We start from the raw sequence: 20400 nt of genomic DNA on the forward strand, positions 1-20400 counted from the left end.
CCAAGGTCAGTGAAGAAGGAGGGGGAGGAGATGCTCCAGGCGCTGGAGCAGAGATTCCCCTGCAGCCCGTGGTGAAGACCATGGTGAGGCAGGCTGTCCCCCTGCAGCCCATGGAGGTCCACGGTGGAGCAGATATCCACCTGCAGCCTGTGGAAGACCCCATGCCAGAGCAGGGGGATGTGCCCGAAGGAGGCTGTGACCCCGTGGGAACCCCACGCTGGAGCAGGCTCCTGGCAGGACCTGTGGACCCATGGAGAGAGGAGCCCATGTTGGAGCAGGTTTTCTGGCAGGACTTGTGACCCCATGGGGGACCCACGCTGGAGCAGTGTGCTCCTGAAGGACTGCACCCCGTAGAAGGGACCCATGCTGGAGCAGTTTGTGAAGAACTGCAGCCCGTGGGAAGGACCCACGTTGGAGAAGTTCATGGAGGACTGTCTCCCCATGGGAGGGACCCCACGCTGGAGCAGGGGAAGAGTGTGATGAGTCCTGCCCCTGAAGAGGATGGAGCGGCAGAGAAGATGTGTGATGAACTGACCATAACCCCCATTCCCTGTCCCCCTGTGCCACTGGTGGGGAGGAGGTAGAGAATTCGGGAGTGAAGCTGTGCCTGGAAAGAAGGGAGGGGTGGGGGGAAGGTGTTTTAAGATCTGGTTTTATTTCTCATTAGCCTACTCTGGCTTGATTTGTAATAAATTAAGTTAATTTTCCCCAAGCTGAGTCTGTTTTGCCCATGATGGTAATTGGTTGAGTGATCTCTCCCTGTCCTTATCTTGATCAATGAGCCTTTTGTTATATTTTCTCTCCCCTGTCCAGCTGAGGAGAGGGAGTAATAGAGTGGCTGTGTGGTGCTTAGTTGCTGGCTGGGGTTAAACCACATCACTAGGAAAGAGAGAGAACAGAACAGTTAAGAAATCTGTTTTGATGCATGTCATCTGGACTTGAGAGATTTTGGATTATCTGAAATTCAGAATTGTGTGCCCTGTTTCTTATCCAGTGTTCTATATTTACTTCCAATTTGAACAGAGAGGAAACAGCAGCACATCCTGACAATTAGCAGCATTGCTTACTAATGAGACCTTTTAACTAAATATGGGAGCCTGCCTTTTTTTCCCTCTAGTAGAAAGCTGAAACAGTCTTAGCTGAAAGCAGCAGGTGCTGGTCTTGGGGAGTCTGTGCTGTTTATTATTGCTTTGCAGTGGAGATCTGCTCTGAGTTGAGGGCTCGTGTTTTGTTTTATTCAAACCTTTTGGACATGATCTAGGAGCAGAGCAGAAAAAGTTTTTTTATTTTATTATCTCTTCTAGTAGTTGCTACCTCCCAGCTGAAAACTTATCTGTGTCCTGTTTGGGCCCACTAACTGTTTAGGTCCAGTTTAGGATTTTTGCATGTTACATTTGCTATGTATATTTTGCCTGATTACCTGTCTTGTATATACTTTTGTTCCAGTTGGATCATTTCTGACAGATTAAGAAGGAACTAAGATCATAATAAGCAAAAAAAGTGCAGTATAAATTCTGTAATACAAGCATTCTTTATAAATCCATCTTAGCATTATTTTTCTAGGCATGACAGCACCACAGCAGAAAACCAGAGTAAGGATTTCTGAATCATGTTTTGAAGTTGTTCTTTTATGAGCTTTTGTGTGCTAACAATATGATATTAAAAACTTTCAAACAAATTTCGAGGTGGCGTTCTTTGTATTGGTACATCACAGAATTAGGAATAAGATATAAAAGCTCAGAGCAGAAGTCAGCAAATTTCTTACAGTCTCTAGAGATTGATGATTTTGCCCTTTTTTTTGCTTTGAGACATGGATTGTGTTTGAGCATTTTCTTTTTAATCAATTGTTGATATTTTTAGGCTGTTTCTCCTTAGTTTCTCCAGTATGTTACATTCATGTCACAGACCTTCCCTCTTCTGTAGCGTTACACCATCCTGAAACTATGTAGTGTATATAATGTTGCAATATAATGGTGTGGTTCCTGTCAGTGAGTGTTTTAATATCACCATGGTATAAGTCCTTTCAGTGGCTATAAAAATGCTGTAAAATTGGCTTTCTAAGAGCTGTGGCTTTGTACCAGAGCACAGTGGATCCCTGTGTATTGTAATGAAATGGAAGTATCTTTCCTCCTAATGTCTTGGCAGCTCAAAGTTAAAATGAGGATTATACCGTCTAACTACAACTGCTTGTATAATAAGCAGATTAACACTGTTAATTCCCCTCAGGGAAATGTTCTGCTGCTGCTCTAGATGTCCTGGCTAATGTATTTCGTGATGAACTTCTGCCACACATCTTGCCCCTTTTGAAGGAATTGCTCTTCCATCCCGAATGGGTAGTTAAAGAATCTGGTATCCTTGTTCTTGGAGCAATTGCTGAAGGTAAGGCAACAGTGCATATCAGGTTGCTGAATTTTTGATTGGTTCTAAAGCAGCTCTGTGATTCCTTCTAGGTGAATTTACTTGTGCAAACAAGTATACGTCCTTAGCTGATTTGGTTTTAGTGATTAATCTCTACATCTACTAGTTGGTGACTGCAGTTATTTGTTTAATTTTTCATTTTCAAATCTATGCATGTTTCAGAGGCTAAATAACTTAGATAATTTGTTTTATTCCTCCCTTTCTTAACTCTGCAGCATATATTTATTGGTCTCTCATGAAGTACTACCTTGATTTGATACAACAGGAATATTTAATAAATTTGAGCCTTACATTTCATTCAGTGTTTTCAGAAATGGAGAAGATCAGTCCTGTGACTTCAGTGCCCTGAGCTGCTTTTTGTGGATGGTTCTCTGATTTAAATGTGATAACTTCCATTTCTTTGTATTTACTCACAGGCTTGGCTTTCTGCCTGTGTTTCCAGCATCTCTGTCCATTTTGCAAACTGAAGGAATATGTTTGGGTCCATTCCTGGATTATCTATCTTTTCCTACAGTGCCCAGTGAACATACTTTTTCTTTGTTGCTAGAAAACTTTTTTGCTGGTTTTGATTTTAAGTCAAGCAAGGTAAAAGTTAGTACTTCTGGCAAATCTCAGTGTATTCCTGCCCTTGCTGACTTAAAGTGTGTAGCTCTTATTGCTGGTCAGTATTTGTGTGATATTAGGAGAAAACAAGAAGAAAATTAAATTTCTTAAGTAATCATTTTTAATGATAGGTTGATTTATTATCAAGGCCTAATTTTTCTCTACTTGTTGTCTTGGTCACTCTGAATAGACTGGCATAAGACTTCCAAGCTTTATAAACTAATTTTATTTGGATGTTCTTGCTATACTCCATTTAATAAAGCAGAATTTCTGGGGATTGGGGAAGCACTACAGTAGAAATGAATGTAAATTTGATTGGGAATTTTAATTATTGTTTATGGTGAGGTTTCTTTTTGGGAATTAACATAAATTAGGTAGACTTGCTTTGTATATTGGTAAAATGTATTGCTACATGATAGAGGATGAAAATATGTCCCTTCTAGGAAATAATAAAAAGTTCTATTATGTTTTCTAATTCTCATACTGTAATAGCTATATTTTTCCTTCTAGGCTGCATGCAGGGTATGATTCCATATCTTCCTGAGCTGATACCTCACCTTATTCAGTGCCTCTCTAATAAAAAGGCTCTTGTGCGCTCCATTACATGCTGGACTCTTAGTCGCTATGCACACTGGGTAGTTAGTCAACCCCCAGACACATACTTGAAGCCATTAATGACTGAATTGCTAAAGCGTATTCTGGATAGCAACAAGAGAGTACAAGAAGCTGCCTGCAGGTGAGCCAAAGCTTAAAAAAAAGCACTATCCATGACACTGCTTTTTTATGGGAAACTATTTTAATGCCTTTATCGATGAATGCATGTCTCCATTTGTAGCTCTTAATGTATTTTATTTTTTTTCCTTTTAAATTAGAGTAGGTTCAGCTTCTGAAGTAGTCACAAATTACTCCAAGTTGTAATACAAATTATCTGTTTTCATTTTATTTCTCTTGTCCATCTTGTCCAGTTTGTTTTCAGAATATATGAATCACCAAACTAAAATCTATTGCAGTAAAAGAAATGATCTGTATGTGACACCTGCTTATTTTCAATATTTGAAGTTTCATTGACCTGAAATCTGGCTTTTATATGCCTATGAACAAGGTCAATACTGATGACAAAGGAAAACTATCCTATCATTGCATTAGTGATGTTGTTTTTATTTAGCTCAGGATTACCAAAACACTTGGGTTACAGTTATTTCAAGGGGTATTCCCTTTCTCTTGAAAGGAGATCCTTGGAGGTAAGATTCTCTTCTCCTTGTCTGCTGATGTTAAAAAAAAAAAAAAAAAAATTAATGGACACACCATTAATGGAATAGATACACCTCTTGTGCAGGAAACTCAGCAAATAAAGCTTTTACATGTCAGTTATTGTGGGGCAGGAGTGTACGCAGCAGACTGCCAAGAAAGTTTCTTCATAAAGCAGAATTAGATCTGTAACATGTATACATAACAGGTTTTACAGGAATATTTTTAAATTTTGCTCATCACAATGTAAGAGCTGAATCTTTGTGCTCAAAATAGATTGAGTTTGTCTCAGTAATACCATTTTGAAAATATACCTTGGATGAATTTGAGGACTAAATACAGTTCTATGTTTAAACAGAAATGGGTAGTATAGGGTGTTTTGGGGTGGTCTTGTTTTGTTTTTTTCCAAAATACTGACTGACCTGTTCGGGGTGGGTTTTTTGTCATTCAGTGCCTTTGCTACTCTAGAAGAGGAGGCTTGTACAGAGCTTGTTCCTTATCTTGCGTATATACTTGACACTTTGGTCTTCGCATTTAGTAAATACCAGCATAAAAACCTGCTCATTCTTTATGATGCTATAGGAACTCTAGCAGATTCTGTAGGACATCATCTAAATAAACCAGTGAGTATACCTTATGTTCTGTAGAAGCACTTGTCATATATTGAAAAACTGGTTCGGTGGTTTTTGTAGTGTGCTTTACATGTTATAAAACAGAAATGCTGACCTCTCTGTGTAGGCTTCAATAATAATAAATATTTACATGTAAAATACATAGACTGCATGTAATTTTCCCACTACACAAATATTCTCCATTTTGAATAAACAATTGTGTGTGGTGGCTTGTGAAATGTGCTTCTCATTATCGTGACATTTTTCCTCATTCTCAGAATTTTTCAGCTCAGAGGAGGTATATATATCAATATAGATATGAAATGGGACTTTAAAGAAATTGGTGGAATGTGTACACTAATTTCTAATGACTTTTTTTTTTTTTTAACCACTTTCAGTATAGCTAAGCTGCTCTGTGTGTCTTTCCAATGTATTGGAGTACATAATCATTAGAAATTGCTTTATCAGAGAGTGGGCAGAGGTGCATTTTATATATAAAAACACAGAATCCTTTGGACAAAGCACAGATAACACACAGGCAAATATAGTGGGTTTTTTTGTAGTATACATATGTTCATTAATAGGATATGCATACATGTCACATGCATCTTATGATGGCTATTGGAATTTGCTTTATTTCTCTATAGTGCTTCACATGGCATAGACACACTAGAATAAAACAATTTGGATTGTTGTCATGGCATTTTACTTGCTGTCCAAGACTCCACACCATCAAAGGACATCTTTTCCAATCTCTCTCTGGCCCTGGCCAGCTTGACATTTGACAACACCAGGAGGAAGCTAAATGGGAGCTCCTGGTGATAGTGGGACTTTCTTCAGTCACTTAGAATATTGTATCTTTGGACATAGCATTAGCTGGCAGCATCTGTTGGCTCTTTGGATACTTTCTGGGAGCAACAGTACTACAGCGATGCCTTGCTTTTAATGTCCTTGTGACTGTGACAGCAGTGGCAGGGAAGATGCAACATCTTTATACAGAATTGGTAAGTGCACCCTTCTAGAGGGATAGAAAATTACTTTCTTCATGGATGGGTAGTTGCTTGAGGAAGAGGTTTCAGGAACTTGGGGGAATAGGGTTGTAGCATCAGGGCAATGGGAGATGGTTGAGAAAAGCAGGTGGCAGATACATAGCCAGATTGCATTGCTGGTAAAAACATTTTCTGTAGGTCCTGAGACAATCCTGTAGATTTGTAACAACCCAGGCAGCTATTAAAAGTTGCTAGACTGAAGCCAAACCTGGAGGAAAAGATTCGTTCTACAAAGGTACTTATGTGCCTCAGCAAAAAATCTTAAGACATAAATTGTAAATTCTAATATTAAACTACTTCTACGTATTGCAACAATGATCGAATTACAGTATATCAATTTTCTTTTGCTGAAAAAGTAGAATATATCAATTCTTAATATATCAATTTTCTAGCATTGAAATAAACTAGTATGCAATTAAGTGTTTCAGTAGCTGATGCATTTTAATCCTAAACAGGAATATATTCAGATGCTAATGCCTCCATTAATCCAGAAGTGGAACATGTTGAAGGATGAAGATAAAGATCTCTTCCCTTTATTAGAGGTAAATGTTAAAATTTGAATATGTTTTATCAACTTCTTTTAGGAATTACCCCTTTTACTAAAGATGCTACTACTAGAAAGTGTGACTATAAAAGCTGACAGTGTTAGGTATTTCCCATTATGGAGAAAATATGACTAGTGAGAAAATCTTGCAACTGAGGAAATGTCATTAGGTTTAGCAGAAATCTTTTAGGTTTGGGGTTTTTTTTCCTGCCATTCCTGAGTGTTTTCTTTGGGATTATTTTTTTTAAGTTGTTCCATCACCCTATTGTTCTTGTTTTCTCTCTCTCCTTGCTCTCCCTTCATCCCTCCATTAAAACTATTATCAGACAGGCTGAAGGCATAAACCAGACCATGTAGTCTATTCTCTGTACTTTCCAAGTGTGAAGCAGGAAAATGCTTCTAGAGAAATTAGTTTCGTAACTTGTGGGTAATGTTAGGGCTTGTACATGGTCAGGATACTGAAGTTTAGTGTAAGTGCTAGCTGAATTATAGTAACTGTCTTCATATGAATTTTCTTGGTCACCTCTAAGAAGATGCTGCTTCTGAGAAATTTTCTCAACTGACATACGTAGGAGAGAGTAACAATTAGCTGACAGTTGCCTTGGCTCAGCTAATTGGTGTTGCCTTTCTAGGCTGTTTTTACTTAATCAGCTATTTGTGGGTATACTTAAAATGCTTTTAATTTACCTCTCCCAAGTAAAAGGTACTTCAGGGAGGTAAGGAAAGTTAGTGTGTGTCTCTTGCTCTTTTTTTTTAATTTTTTTTATTCCAGTGCCTGTCATCAGTTGCTACTGCCTTGCAATCTGGTTTTCTTCCATACTGTGAACCTGTGTACCAGCGTTGTGTAAATCTGGTGCAGAAGACTCTTGCACAAGCTATGGTATTTTTATATTGCTATTCCAATCTTTTCAAAATATCTCCTTAAACCAATGTATTAACTATGTAAAGTTATGGGTTTGCAGGGAGATTTGTAGTATTAACCATTGAATATTTAAATGAAGCTGCAGTTCTGAAACTAATTGTTTGTTTGTTTTGTTTTTACTTTTATACATACCCCTGAGAAAATCTAATGCTCATTTTGAAAATGTATACTTATTTGTTGCAGTTGCACAATGCTCAGCCAGACCAATATGAGGCTCCAGATAAAGATTTCATGATTGTGGCTCTTGATTTACTCAGTGGTTTAGCTGAAGGACTTGGAGGCAACATTGAACAGCTAGTGGCTCGCAGCAATATCCTGACACTAATGTACCAATGCATGCAGGTGAGATGAGTAACCTGTTTAATCCAAGGATTTTCTTTCTTAGAGAATTGGAAACACTTCTAGAATTGTCAGGTTTTTTTTCTTCCTCTCTTTAGGATAAAATGCCCGAGGTACGGCAGAGTTCTTTTGCATTGTTAGGTGATCTGACAAAGGCGTGTTTTCAGCATGTTAAGCCTTGCATTGGTATGTTTCTTTTACATATTAAATAATTAACATGTTTCACAAACTGATAAGAGGCTGGTTTAGCTGTTGTTCCCTTTTCTGTGGCTTGCCTTGTCATGGTGTTGTAAGTTTTCATTTTCCTTTATCAGTAAGGGTCTGTAGTCTTTTCTCCTTTGAACTGTGTGTTTAAGACATGTTGTTCTTTTTGTAGATAGTGCAAAAGTTCATTTTGCTGCTTGATTTTTATAATGTAACATGCTTCCTATTGTGCTGGAATACAGCAAAACAGATGTACTTAGACTTCAATTAGAACAGTTGCTTTCTTTGATAAATTCTTGAATTTGTAGTGGTTTTGTTCTACTAGAATCTATTGTTACATATAATTTATATATATTGAAATTAGAAAACTTGGCTAGAGGGTAGGTTTTGGGTTTGGTTTTAATTTCAGTAGGGAAGTAGCATCAGTTATACACTTCCATGATATTCACTGTCTTCCCTCAGATACTCTTGAGATACACTTAACTTGACAAATGAATGCTTGGATAGGCTTGGAATTTAAAATTTATTTGACAGTTGCTATAATCTATCTTTGTGACTAATGTTTTATTAAAATTTAATCAAGGCTGTGATTTGTCTTCTAGGCTTCATTGTTGTTGACTGGGGGTTTTTTTGGGGGGTGGTGTTGTGTTTGGTGGGTTTTTGTTTTTTTTTTGTTGTTGTGGGGGTGGTTTTGGTTTTGATTTCTTTGGGGTGGTTTGTAGGGGTTTTGTGGGGGTTTGTTTTTGTTTTGTTTTTTTAGCACAGCTGAATACATAGCTATCCAGGTGTGGTTTTTCTTCCCCCACCCCTGGGAAGGGGAGAAAAAAGGTTTCTAAAGTAAAGCCTATTAGAAATATTTTTAAATCATAGTTTGAAAAGATTTGCATTGATCTGCTTAGGTTGTAAAATCCAGGTTAATCTGATATATAGCAGAAATACAACTCTTGTTAATTCAGGTGTAATGCTTTACAAGAATTTAAATATGCTTGCACAATTTTTTTAAAAACTTCCCCCCCCCCCCCGTGATCTTACAGTAATGGGACAAGATGATTGTATTCTGTGATGAGATTTTAAAATGTTGTTCTTTCTAGCTGATTTCATGCCCATTTTGGGAACCAACCTAAACCCTGAATTCATTTCTGTGTGTAACAATGCCACCTGGGCAATTGGAGAAATCTCCATCCAGATGGGTAAGATTTTTAATATTTTTTTTTCTTTGAATCTTTGCACATTTAGAATGGTTTGCCTGGTTTGGTTTTTTTAATTATTATTTTTAGTGATATTTTCATGTTAAAATTTAAATTAAATTTGATATTCTTGTCCTTGACAGTAAATTCAATATACCAGATCTAAATAGATTATGTATATTAATGGTAATTTTCTTCTGAATGTTTCTTTTTGGCTGTTTCAGGTATAGAGATGCAGCCTTATATTCCAATGGTGTTGCACCAGCTTGTAGAAATAATTAACAGACCCAACACACCAAAGACATTGTTAGAGAACACAGGTACCCAAAAACTGAGCCATTCATGGTGAAGGGAATTAGAGATATATTTTTTTAATGATTTAAAAAATTGCATAGAACTTATTTTATTGCTATGTATTTGGCTTTTATAAGCAAAACCAACTCTGTTTTGCAGAAGGTCTTACAAGTCTCAGTCTTGCAGCAAAACATCTATCATATATCTAGATTATTAAAGTTATTGCTTTCTCACCTTTGTAACATTTTATATTTATTTATCATCTATTTAAGTATTCTTCCAATTTTATTTATGTATACAGTATGACAAATGTATGCAATAACACTTAAAGACTTAGTGGCTTTACACTGATTTTAATAAATGCATGTCCTTACACGTGTACTGTATATAGATGTCTAGTGTTAGAAACAAATGTAATTGACATATATAAAACAAATAATGAACTCTTTGAATTTACAAAAAATGCACTTTTTTTTTTAAGATTAATTTGTAGTAATATGCACAAAAAATTTAGATCTGTGATGGCAGTTTTACCACAACATAACTGAAATTATGTATAACTTCTATTATCTGGTCACTTAATAACAAATTTCTGAAAAGAAGTCTAACAGTGGCATACACATTTTTATGTTCTGGCCAGCAGCTTTGCTTTCCAAATTGGGAGCAGTCCCCAAATGCCTTATTGAATTGGAATTTCTGAGACTTGTTTCTTTTGCATTTATAGAGGGCATGTTCTGGTATGAAGAGCACCTTCCATACTTCAGCAAAACTTTATTAATAATTTAACAGGTTTCTGGTTTACTATTTTACTAATTGAGAATCTCTTGACTTTTTTCTGTTTGAAAACTGTCTTGTAAGAAAAATGATAGTTTAGTCATTATATTTGACATAATTGAAAATTATGCAAATTCAGTGCTACAGTTACTTCTTTTTTTTTTGAGCTAAGTATGAGATAAATTGGAGAGAGATTTCTTTCAATGCATATTTTCCCTCCAATATTCTCTACACCCCACCCCCTCATTTAGTATGGAAGGTGAACTTGAAGGAAAAATTGCCTAGTTGTCTGGCATATTATAGGTACTGCTTTTTGAAAAGATAATTTTGGACCAAATAACTACTTGTCATGAAATACACCATGGAATAGTATAGCAATATAAATTTTCTTTCCCCCTGCCCCAACCCCCTTTGTCTGCACTGATGGATGTGTAATACCATAACTGAGAAGCATCCAATACTTAAGTTTGCTTCCATCATTGCTAGAGAATTTTTTGAAGCATCCAAACACTGACTTTTTTTTCTTAGTATCTTAATAGTCACTTTAAATGTGTATGCATAACTGGAAATAAATGTTGAGTGTGGTGTACTTTCAAGTTTGTTGTGGGATATTGTGCTGCATGCCATTGGTATGTGCAAGAGTATTACTGTTTTCTGCTTTAGGTTGTTATGTAATGAGCTATGAAAACACTTCTCCTATGGAAACATATGAGACCACCTTAAGTAAAAGTAGTTGCATAGAAAATAATGAGTACATGCCAAAAAGTTAAGCTTTGACAGAAATTACTGTTCCTTGTACAGACTGTAGCTGTGAGAACTTACAGATAAACCTTAAAAGTGTATTTTCATTTGAAAGTAGCACTTCAAATGCAGTTTTATAAGTTAGATCTGCCAAAAATTTGAGACACTGTGTACTGAAATTGAGTAATGTCTGAACAAAATAGTACATTACCAGTGAGCCACAGCTTTTATGGAATGAGTATGTTTCAAACTGCTAGTATATCCTACACTAAACTTTTATTGAAGAAAGCATCATCTGCTTTATTGCATGTTTCATGAAACTGTTCACAAATGCCTGTTAATTAGTGTTGCATAGTATGTCCCTTGAACATAGGTTTCCTTTCTCTGCTTCATATAAATCTGCTGGATTTTAGTATTATTCATGTATTTTGCTTCAAGTAATCCTGATACATTATTCCCCACCTTCTCCTTTTTCTAAAGATTAATCTTTCATGAGTTGAGCAAACACCATTAAAACACGTTTGCATGATGATATTTTCTTCAGTCTGTCCCTCAGAACAAAGGACCACACTACCTAATCATCCAAAGAAGCAGTTTTGCTTTTCACGTGTCCTTATGCTTTTGTATCAGAAGTCAGATTCTTATACAACTTTTATGAGGAAGCCTTTTCTGAACAGGAGAAATATTGGGATTAAAGAATTAATTTTCTGCAGTCAGTTGCTGTGAGTTAGCAACCACTTCAAATTCTCTACAAGATTATGAAGAAAACAAATATTTGGTGCCCTTTGAGAAGTGTTTAATCTATTTAGCATTTACTAGATAGACCACAATATATTCAATGTAAAAGTATTTATAAATGTATTTTTACTGATAGATAGTAGGCCTATTAAAATCTTGAATTCAAACTATTGAAAAAATAAAATGTTTAGGACTACTTGATACTAAAACTGAAAATGGTTAATTCCTTTCTTTCAAGAGTATCCATAATAGTACTTTTTATTAAAAACTTTGAAGTGTATGATAGGTAAATTTACTGTAAGAGATGATTCCGAAGAGGGCACAATGACTGCTTACATCAGAAAGCCTTTGGATTTTAAATTGTGTTTTTTGGTGTTCTCTCATTTTCTTTAATTTTTCTTTTACCCTGGAGAGTATACCATATATGTTGCTGCCTCTTATTTAGGGGGTGGTAATAAACAGCACTGGTGAAATCTTATGTTTACTATCATACACAGATTCTGTTGGCTTCTGTTTCTGAGTTATTTGTTGTTTTTTCTTTATTTTTTCTCCTCCCCCCTCATTTGCTCATGTCTTGGTTGGCGTTTGGTGGTGTATAACCGTGATTGCATTACCTTAGCAATAACAATTGGTCGTCTTGGTTACGTTTGTCCTCAAGAGGTGGCCCCCATGCTACAGCAGTTTATAAGACCCTGGTGTGTATTATTCAATCTTTTTTTTTTAATTCATTTTTCTTCACTCTCTTTCTTTCTTCTATCTCACTTTTAGATATATTTTCAGTTGGTTACAAAATCTCAATCCTTAATCATTGCCAACCATGTGACTAATCTTGTCCTATCAGGTTTGTGAGTTTTTTAGTAGCACCGTCATGTATTCTTTATGTTGTGGCTAACAACTAATTTATGCATGGGATAAGATTGTCACATGCTTGCGTGTTAAAGTTACTACGAAAGAACATTTTAAAATCCACCAGAATGATAATACAATGCATGCAAATACTGTAAAATTTAAACAGTACATTACTTAAAATTCAGTCTGAGGCTTGAATTTCTGTAAGGAATATGTTTCTAGACTTGTTATGTATAAAATAGCTTGCTTGCTGCTGTAAAAGTTAAATAACTGTTCTGTAAGTGGTATCTGACATAATTCATACTGTGATAGTATTATATGTTCCGCTTCTAATAATGATAGTTTCTATAAATATTTCATATACATGTTTCTTTTTTATTTAATGGAATACAGGTCACACTTTCTAACTGTATATAGTGCAACAGGAAAGCAAGATTCTGGAGATGATACCTAATGGGAATATACTAGTAAAGACTGTGTGCAACAAGTATCTTTCTGAGTGTTCAAAAATAATGTTTCAGATAACGTTGTCAGTGTGACTTATTCCATCAAATACTGTCATCTAGTTCTGACTTGATTGAATGAAAAAGTAATAGAATTAGCTAAGTTTTGCTCTCCAACTTACTAGGTGCACCTCTCTGCGAAACATAAGAGACAATGAGGAAAAGGATTCAGCATTCCGTGGGATATGTACCATGATCTCAGTCAACCCCAGTGGAGTAGTCCAAGTAAGATACATAAATAGATAATTTTTTTTTTTTTCTTTACTCATGTGAAATTTAGTGAAAGCTGTATATGGAGTATGAAAAAGTTTAGCTTGATGTTGATTCCCTGTAGTACACGCTGTAGCTGCTTTTTTGACGTCAAGGAGGCCAAAATGTTTATATTTCAAATTATACATATCATGATGTCCTGGTTTCAGCTGGGATAGAGTTAATTGTCTTCCTAGTAGCTGGTATAGTGCTATGTTTTTGAGTTAGGTATGAGAAGAATGTTGATAAACTGGGGGGAGTTGGACTGGGGGGGATCGCTGCTCGGGGACAAACTGGGCATCAATTGGCGGGTGGTGAGCAATTGCACTGTGAATCATTTGTACATTCCAATCCTTTTATTATTGCTGTTGTCATTTTATTAGTGTTATCATTATCATTATCAGTTTCTTCTTTTCTGTTCTATTAAACCGTTCTTATCTCAACCCACAAGTTTTACTTCTTTTCCCGATTTTCTCCCCCATCCCACTGGGTGGGGGGGAGTGAGTGAGCGGCTGCATGGTGCTTAGTTGCTGGCTGGCGTTAAACCATGACAGCGGCTGGTGAGCAATTGCATTGTGCATCATTTGGTTTGTATGTTCCAATCCTTTTATTATTATTATTATTATTATTTCTTCCTTTCTGTTCTATTCAACTGTGTTTATCTCAACCCATGAGTTTTACTTTTTTTTTTCTTCTCCCCGATTCTTTCTCCCATCCCTCTGATTGTTATGGGTTAGTGTGGCACAGGTTTTGGTTTGGTAGCGGGGGAGGGGCCGCAGGGGTGGCACAGGACACAGCCAGGGCACCTGACCCAAAGTGGCCAACGGTGTATTCCATACCATGTGACGTCCCATCTAGTACAAGAACTGGGAAGGGGGGGCAGGGAATCGCCACTCGGGGACTGGCTGGGTGTCGGTCGGCAGGTGGTGAGCAATTGCCCTGCGCATCATTTGTACATTCCAATCCTTTTATTACTACTGTTGTCATTTTATTAGTGTTATCATTATCATTATTAGTTTCTTCTTTTCTTTTCTATTAAACTGTTCTTATGTCAACCCATGAGTTTTACTTCTTTTCCCGATTTACTCCTCCATCCCACTGGGTAGGGGGGGTGTGAGTGAGCGGCTGCATAGTGCTTAGTTGCTGGCTGGGGTTAAACCATGACACATGATACTTCAGGATTTCTGCTTCAGTAATTATCACTTATGGAAAGGAAAGGACAATATTGTTAAATTCATTTTTTGACTTTTACTTACAAAGAATATGTAAATAATGAACTTTTTATTAACTGTAGTATGATACTTCTGTCAGTCTTTTTTATGTTGAGGATATGTATGAAAATACAAGGCAGAAGTTGACATACTAAAGCCTGTTTTTCAGATGCAATCTAGGCTTTTAAAAAAAGAAACAGAACAAAAACAATAACCACCCCTTCATTCTTAAAACTTGGGTGGGGAAGATTCTGTTTCAGCTTTGGATATATTGCCTAAATAGTTAATATGACAAGTAAGATGCATCTCTAAAATAAATGGTACATCTCAAGAATAGGATATGACTTGTTCTTTAGTCTCTTCAGCTCCAAAGTAAAACTGTACCAATGTAATATTTTCTAAGAGGAAAATGAAGGTGAATTTCCCCTCTCCTCTGCCTGGAATCCTTCTCCCTGAAACACAAGAATTGAGCCTCTATCTTGTTTTGAATTTTTCAGTTCATTTCACTTATCCCTTATTTTGTACTTAGCATTTCCCTCTTCTGCTGTCCATTTGTTCTTCAACACAGCTTAAAGGGAGGGACTAATTAAGGACTCTTCATTATCCCAGCTCTCCTCCTATGTAGTTGTTATCCTCAGTTCCTGTCCAAAAACATGTGCATTATCAACTTAATCATGAAGACTGATGTTTTAATGGTGTAGTAGGAGGTAACGCATAACAGCAGATGAACTAAACATTGGGATTTTGGGGTGGCTTTATTTTTGAACCTGTATGATAAACATTCTGTCTATCGCAGAAACAACTTCTGGCTCTGCTTAAAGAAATACAGCAGCTTTTTTCCCAACTGGAAATACGTGAGAATGAGTTGCGAGTGTGGTCTTGAGTTTGTCCATTGTTATTAAGATGACTGGTTCTCAAACTTGGTATGTGTACTGAAATAATTAGACAAGTGTGGTGCGGGAGGGGAGGAGGTGTTTGTTTGCTTGTGTCATGGTTTAACCCCAGCCAGTAACTAAGCACCACACAGCCGCTCACTCACACCCCCCCTACCCAGTGGGATGGGGGAGAAAATCGGAAGGAAAAAGTTATAAACTTGTGGGTTGAGATAAGAACAGTTTAATAGAACAGAAAGGAAGAAACTAATAATGGTAATAATAACAGTAATAAAATGACAATAATAATAATAATAATAAAAGGATTGGAATTTACAAAAAAACAAGTGATGCGCAATTCAACTGCTCACCACCCACCAACCGACACTCAGTTAGTTCCTGAGCAGCGATCCCCCCCAGTCCAACTCCCTCCAGTTTATATACTGGGCATGACATCACATGGTATGGAATATCCCTTTGGCCACTTTGGGTCAGCCGCCCTGGCTGTGTCCCCTCCCAAATTCTTGTGCCCCTCCAGCCTTCTTTGCTGGCTGGGCATGAGAAGCTGAAAAATCCTTGACTTAGTCTAAACATTACTTAGCAACAACTGAAAACATCAGTGTTATCAACATTCTTCACATACTGAACTCAAAACATAGCACTGTACCAGCTACTAGGAAGGCAATTAACTCTATCCCAGCCAAAACCAGGACAGGTTGGTTTTGGTTTTTTAACTGTGGTTTTATTTAATCAAAAACCTGATTAAACAAAGCTATTCCTACACTCAGCTATTTCTGTTTTCATACACTTAAGCATACAATAACTTACCATTATTGTCTGAATTAATTGGAAAATAAGGACATAAAACCAAAAGCAGTTGTGAATTAGGATCAAATACCCTGCATAGTTCAAAGAATGAACATCAAGCATTGTTTTCAGACCTATAAATTGAGGTTTCTAACCTATGTGATTGTTTAATCTTATAGGACTTTATTTTTTTTTGTGATGCTGTTGCATCGTGGATTAGCCCAAAAGATGATCTCCGAGACATGTTCTGTAAGGTAACGTTTCTAGTATGACAGTATGTCTGAACTGTGGTTGTTTTGGATCCTCTGTTTCTTTCTTGCTTTCTATTTCCATTATTAGCACTTATTGTATTTGTGGTCACGAAGGCTTTCTTGCAAAGTCATAAAATTTGAAGTTTTTTTACCTATATTTTCTTACATGCTTTCAAGTTATTCCAAAATTCTTTTTAACAGTGTTGAAAAGCTCACTTGAGATCTTATTTGAAAGGATAATCATCCTCAAAAAGCTTTTCATAATGTCCAACCTACTATGTTTTGACTGCATTTGGAAGAACAGGGGTTTTTATACCACGTATAAGACACTTTTTGGGGGTTTTTTTTTCTTTTCTTTTCTAGAAAATGAGATCTGTGTGGTTCAAGACTTCCCCTCCCCCCCAAAATGCCTCTTTTTTTTTTTTTTTTTTTTTTTTGAGAAATATCTAGAAAATTGCAAATGAAAAATCTTCCAGTGGTATCCTGATCTGTTTATCTTGCTTCAGCTGAAAATAAGTTTTTGGGATTGCTTAACCCTCCTCAGAATCCCTCTTGGATAAGCAAATCTTCAAGAAACTAATGTACAGTGACAGTCAAGAATGCATCCCTAGACAAAGTGTCAACAGAATTTAAGCAAAAGGAGTGTTTGCCTTTTGGAAAATAAACAAGGAAAAAAAAAAAAAAAAGAAACCACCCAGAAAGTAATATATTGTGTTTTGGCACTAGTGTCATAAGTTAAAAACCAGAACAAAATAAACTTATTTCAGTTTCATGAACAGATGCTGGTACTGTTCAGTAGTGCAGCTCCCCTCAGACGTTGTAAAGTGAAATCTCTGTTTTTAGGAAGGATGTATGTCAAAAGTTAATGGTCCTCTTAAAGTTAAAACGAAGCATATTTCTAAGTACGTACTTGGATCATGGGTCAGTATTGACGCTTTTTCTTTGAGTAATGCCAAGTGTGCATATCAGAACAGAAGCTAGAACTTTTGAATTCTGTCTTGAAGGAACAAAGACAAAAATCTCGCTATCCTAGTTAGGGGAGACCAGTTATCTAAGAGGCTTTAAAGGAACATCAGGGTCAGGAAATGCATGGCTGTGAGTATTCTAGCATCAGCAGAAGGAAACAGGAAATAGAAGCTTAAAAGAATAGTCCAGGATGCTGTCTGTAATGATTGTCCAAAGCAGTTTCAGTACATGTTTCTGTCCTGGTCCTTCAGCATTCAATACTTGCTTCAATAAGCTACGCTCCTCTTTTTCAGATTCTTTCCAGGATATCCATGTGGGATCTAATGCATTCAAACTAGACACAATGTTTCTTGGTTACTTGGCATAAGGACATCCTTCTTTCTAAAGTGTATTCATTTGTGCTTTTTGCCATGCAAGAAAGGAGACAAAGCTTTCTTCAAGTGATGGCATGCAAATTTTTTAGATTACTTCCTCACTGGAGTGAGTTTTTATGCTAGCTGAATACATGATTACTGTAGTCCAGTTACATGTTTTTTCAGCAATAATTATGCCTTTTAGGAACAATGGAAAAAAACTTTTTGTAGTCCCATGAGGTCTTTCTCTTGCTAGTGGATTGTCCAGTGTTTGGTTTTTGGGGTGGGTGGGTGGGTTGGTTGGTTGGTTTGTTGTTTTTGAAGCACTAGAGCTGAGAGAAAATACCCCTTCCAAGAGCGCAGGTAGATGAGCTGCCAGTGTTGAGATCTGATACGTACCCTAAGAATTGTATCACATTTTATAAAAGCAAGATATCTGAAGACTGTAGCTGAAGCTCACTTGCTAAAACTGTACTGAAAGCTGATTTTCAAAAAGTGTTCTTTTTGTTGTACCTGAACATTCTTAGATTTTTTTCGGTAGTTTCTTGGCAGCTGGGTAATCAGACTCTTTGGGTTAGGAAAGAGAGGTGAATCTGCCTGTGGAAGGTCTCTTTCAGGGAGAAAAAGCAGTAAATTAACTGGTGACACTGTAATGTTATTATTGCTACGTGCTGTTTAAGAACAGCTCTCCTTAAGAAAGTTGTGTTGAGGGTGAACTCAGTACCATGAGCTTTAACTTTGACATTGCCTTTTTTGTGAGGATGTTTTCATGACAGACTGTTCCACAATTCAGTATCCTTGAGTTTAAAACAGAAAAACAAACAAAAACTTCAGAGACTCTCTGTGTTATTTTCTATTAGGAGGAGCCATTTCATCTGCTTTTGTTCTTTTGTATGTTTGCCTTTTAACCTGCTGTTTTACTAAGACCTTTTTGGCAGTATCATTCAATTTTTGTAGTTTTCAGTTAATTTGTTACATTGGAGGGTCCAGACCTGAAACATGTAGGTTTCTTGTTTGTTTGGGTTTTTTTCCCCTCTTATGCTGGCTTTTGACTGCTGTGGATCCCTGTTCTTTCAAACACAAAAGATTTTATTTAATAGCTTCCTTTTTAGTAATAGTTGTCTATAGGTTCCATGGAAAAAATGCATTTGCTAGAAATTGACAGGCATTCATTCTGTCAAATGCTGGTGGTGGTTCTGGCTCAGCTTTCCTCCCAGAACATATTACACATTTAAAAAATAAACGTGAATACAGTAATCTTAACATATAAACTGTGTCAATTGACAAAATGTTTAGCATTCTGAACTGGCCTAACTCTAAGTTGTAAGTCACCATAATCATTAAAAATACATACACACATATATGTATATTTATATAGAATATATATTTATATATTTTATAGTAATTGGTGTGGGTAGCTATATTCTATATGTCACACAACTGATTTTTTTTTTTTCTTTTAAGACAGACATTACTAGACTTCCTTCGTTTCTTAGTAACATTTAAATATTAAACTGGGGAATTCAAATGGACAGATGCACAATCCAGGAGTTTGTGGCTTACTGCATATGTTGCTACTAAATAATCATCATGTATCTGCTGTTTAATGATTATCTTGACTTCCCCCTCTCATTTGTAGATTCTTCATGGATTTAAAAATCAAGTTGGGGATGAGAATTGGAGGCGTTTCTCTGACCAGTTTCCTCTTCCCTTAAAAGAGCGCCTTGCAGCTTACTATGGAGTTTAACCTTATGTGCTGTAGCTGCAGTCCCATAATTAGAGGTAAGCACATGAATCTTCCTTGCTAAACAGAGCTGTATAACAGACTTCCTGTTTACATTATATGAAACATAATTAATTCACTAGACTAAAATTTTTCAGATACGCTGGAACAGATATCTTTCCTTCATATAAGAATAATAAAAAAAAAAGATAGTGTACCTAAATGGTGGTAGCTGTAGCAAAAGCAGTTGTCTGAGACTGTTCTTTCATTTTTACAGAGAGAGAGAAAGAGAGTGAGTGTACAATATGCACAGTAGCGTTTCAAGATAAGGTTGGAAGTATAGGTGTAACAAAGTGCCTGTTCAGGTTTAATAAGCAAAATGATGATTATAATCCTTAAGCCATCATACTAAAGTCATAGGCTCCCTTATGTCTTATGAATTAGTAGATGGCAGATGTGGTCTAAGCAGGAATATTTCCCTAGGATAGGAAAGCAAGTTTGTTAAGACACTTTAGCCATGAGAAGTCAAATACATTCCTAACCACATACTAGATGATCTTTGCACTGAATAAAGGATGTTATGCTAATCTGTAACTCTGCTGACTGTAGAGCTTGATGTTTTGGGGAAGCTGATGTGTTTATTATTGCCATGTTCTACTTTATGCACCAATTCAGAATTGTTACAGTTCTGTCCGGAGAAGGATTCAACTTCAGCAAAGAACAGTGACTGTGCATTCTAGAATACTTCTATTCTTATACAACCTTGCTTTGTATGCTGTTTGTGCACACTGTATAAAGCAAAGTTCCCGCATCTAAAGTAGTGTGATACTGTGAAGAGATTATTATACTATCCAAAAAAGAGAGCAAATTAAGCTTATTCATTCAATCTTTATATAAATTTGATACTTGCTCTAGAATTTTTGTACTGAAATTATGGGAGTGAA

At 36.5% G+C, this 20400-nt stretch overlaps 1 protein-coding gene across 4 annotated transcripts in view; it reads left to right on the forward strand.

Annotated features, from left to right (window-relative positions):
* LOC138683373 (transportin-1-like) overlaps positions 1-20400 on the forward strand; it is a 99499-nt gene that overhangs the window by 71755 nt on the left and 7344 nt on the right. For 3 of the 4 annotated variants that reach the window (XM_069775081.1, XM_069775080.1, XM_069775079.1), the window contains 13 exons: positions 2227-2379; positions 3532-3757; positions 4721-4892; positions 6385-6471; positions 7246-7353; positions 7579-7737; positions 7833-7920; positions 9030-9128; positions 9350-9445; positions 12292-12367; positions 13150-13249; positions 16343-16417; positions 19373-19515. In XM_069775081.1, the coding sequence (XP_069631182.1) occupies positions 2227-2379; positions 3532-3757; positions 4721-4892; positions 6385-6471; positions 7246-7353; positions 7579-7737; positions 7833-7920; positions 9030-9128; positions 9350-9445; positions 12292-12367; positions 13150-13249; positions 16343-16417; positions 19373-19480 (1547 nt within the window). In that variant the 3' untranslated portion in view covers positions 19481-19515. The remainder of the gene's footprint in view (positions 1-2226; positions 2380-3531; positions 3758-4720; positions 4893-6384; positions 6472-7245; positions 7354-7578; positions 7738-7832; positions 7921-9029; positions 9129-9349; positions 9446-12291; positions 12368-13149; positions 13250-16342; positions 16418-19372; positions 19516-20400) is intronic. The other variant, XM_069775082.1, reaches the window with a different exon arrangement.

Source organism: Haliaeetus albicilla, chromosome W (genome assembly GCF_947461875.1).
Source record: "Haliaeetus albicilla chromosome W, bHalAlb1.1, whole genome shotgun sequence".
Classification (NCBI taxonomy): domain Eukaryota; kingdom Metazoa; phylum Chordata; class Aves; order Accipitriformes; family Accipitridae; genus Haliaeetus; species Haliaeetus albicilla.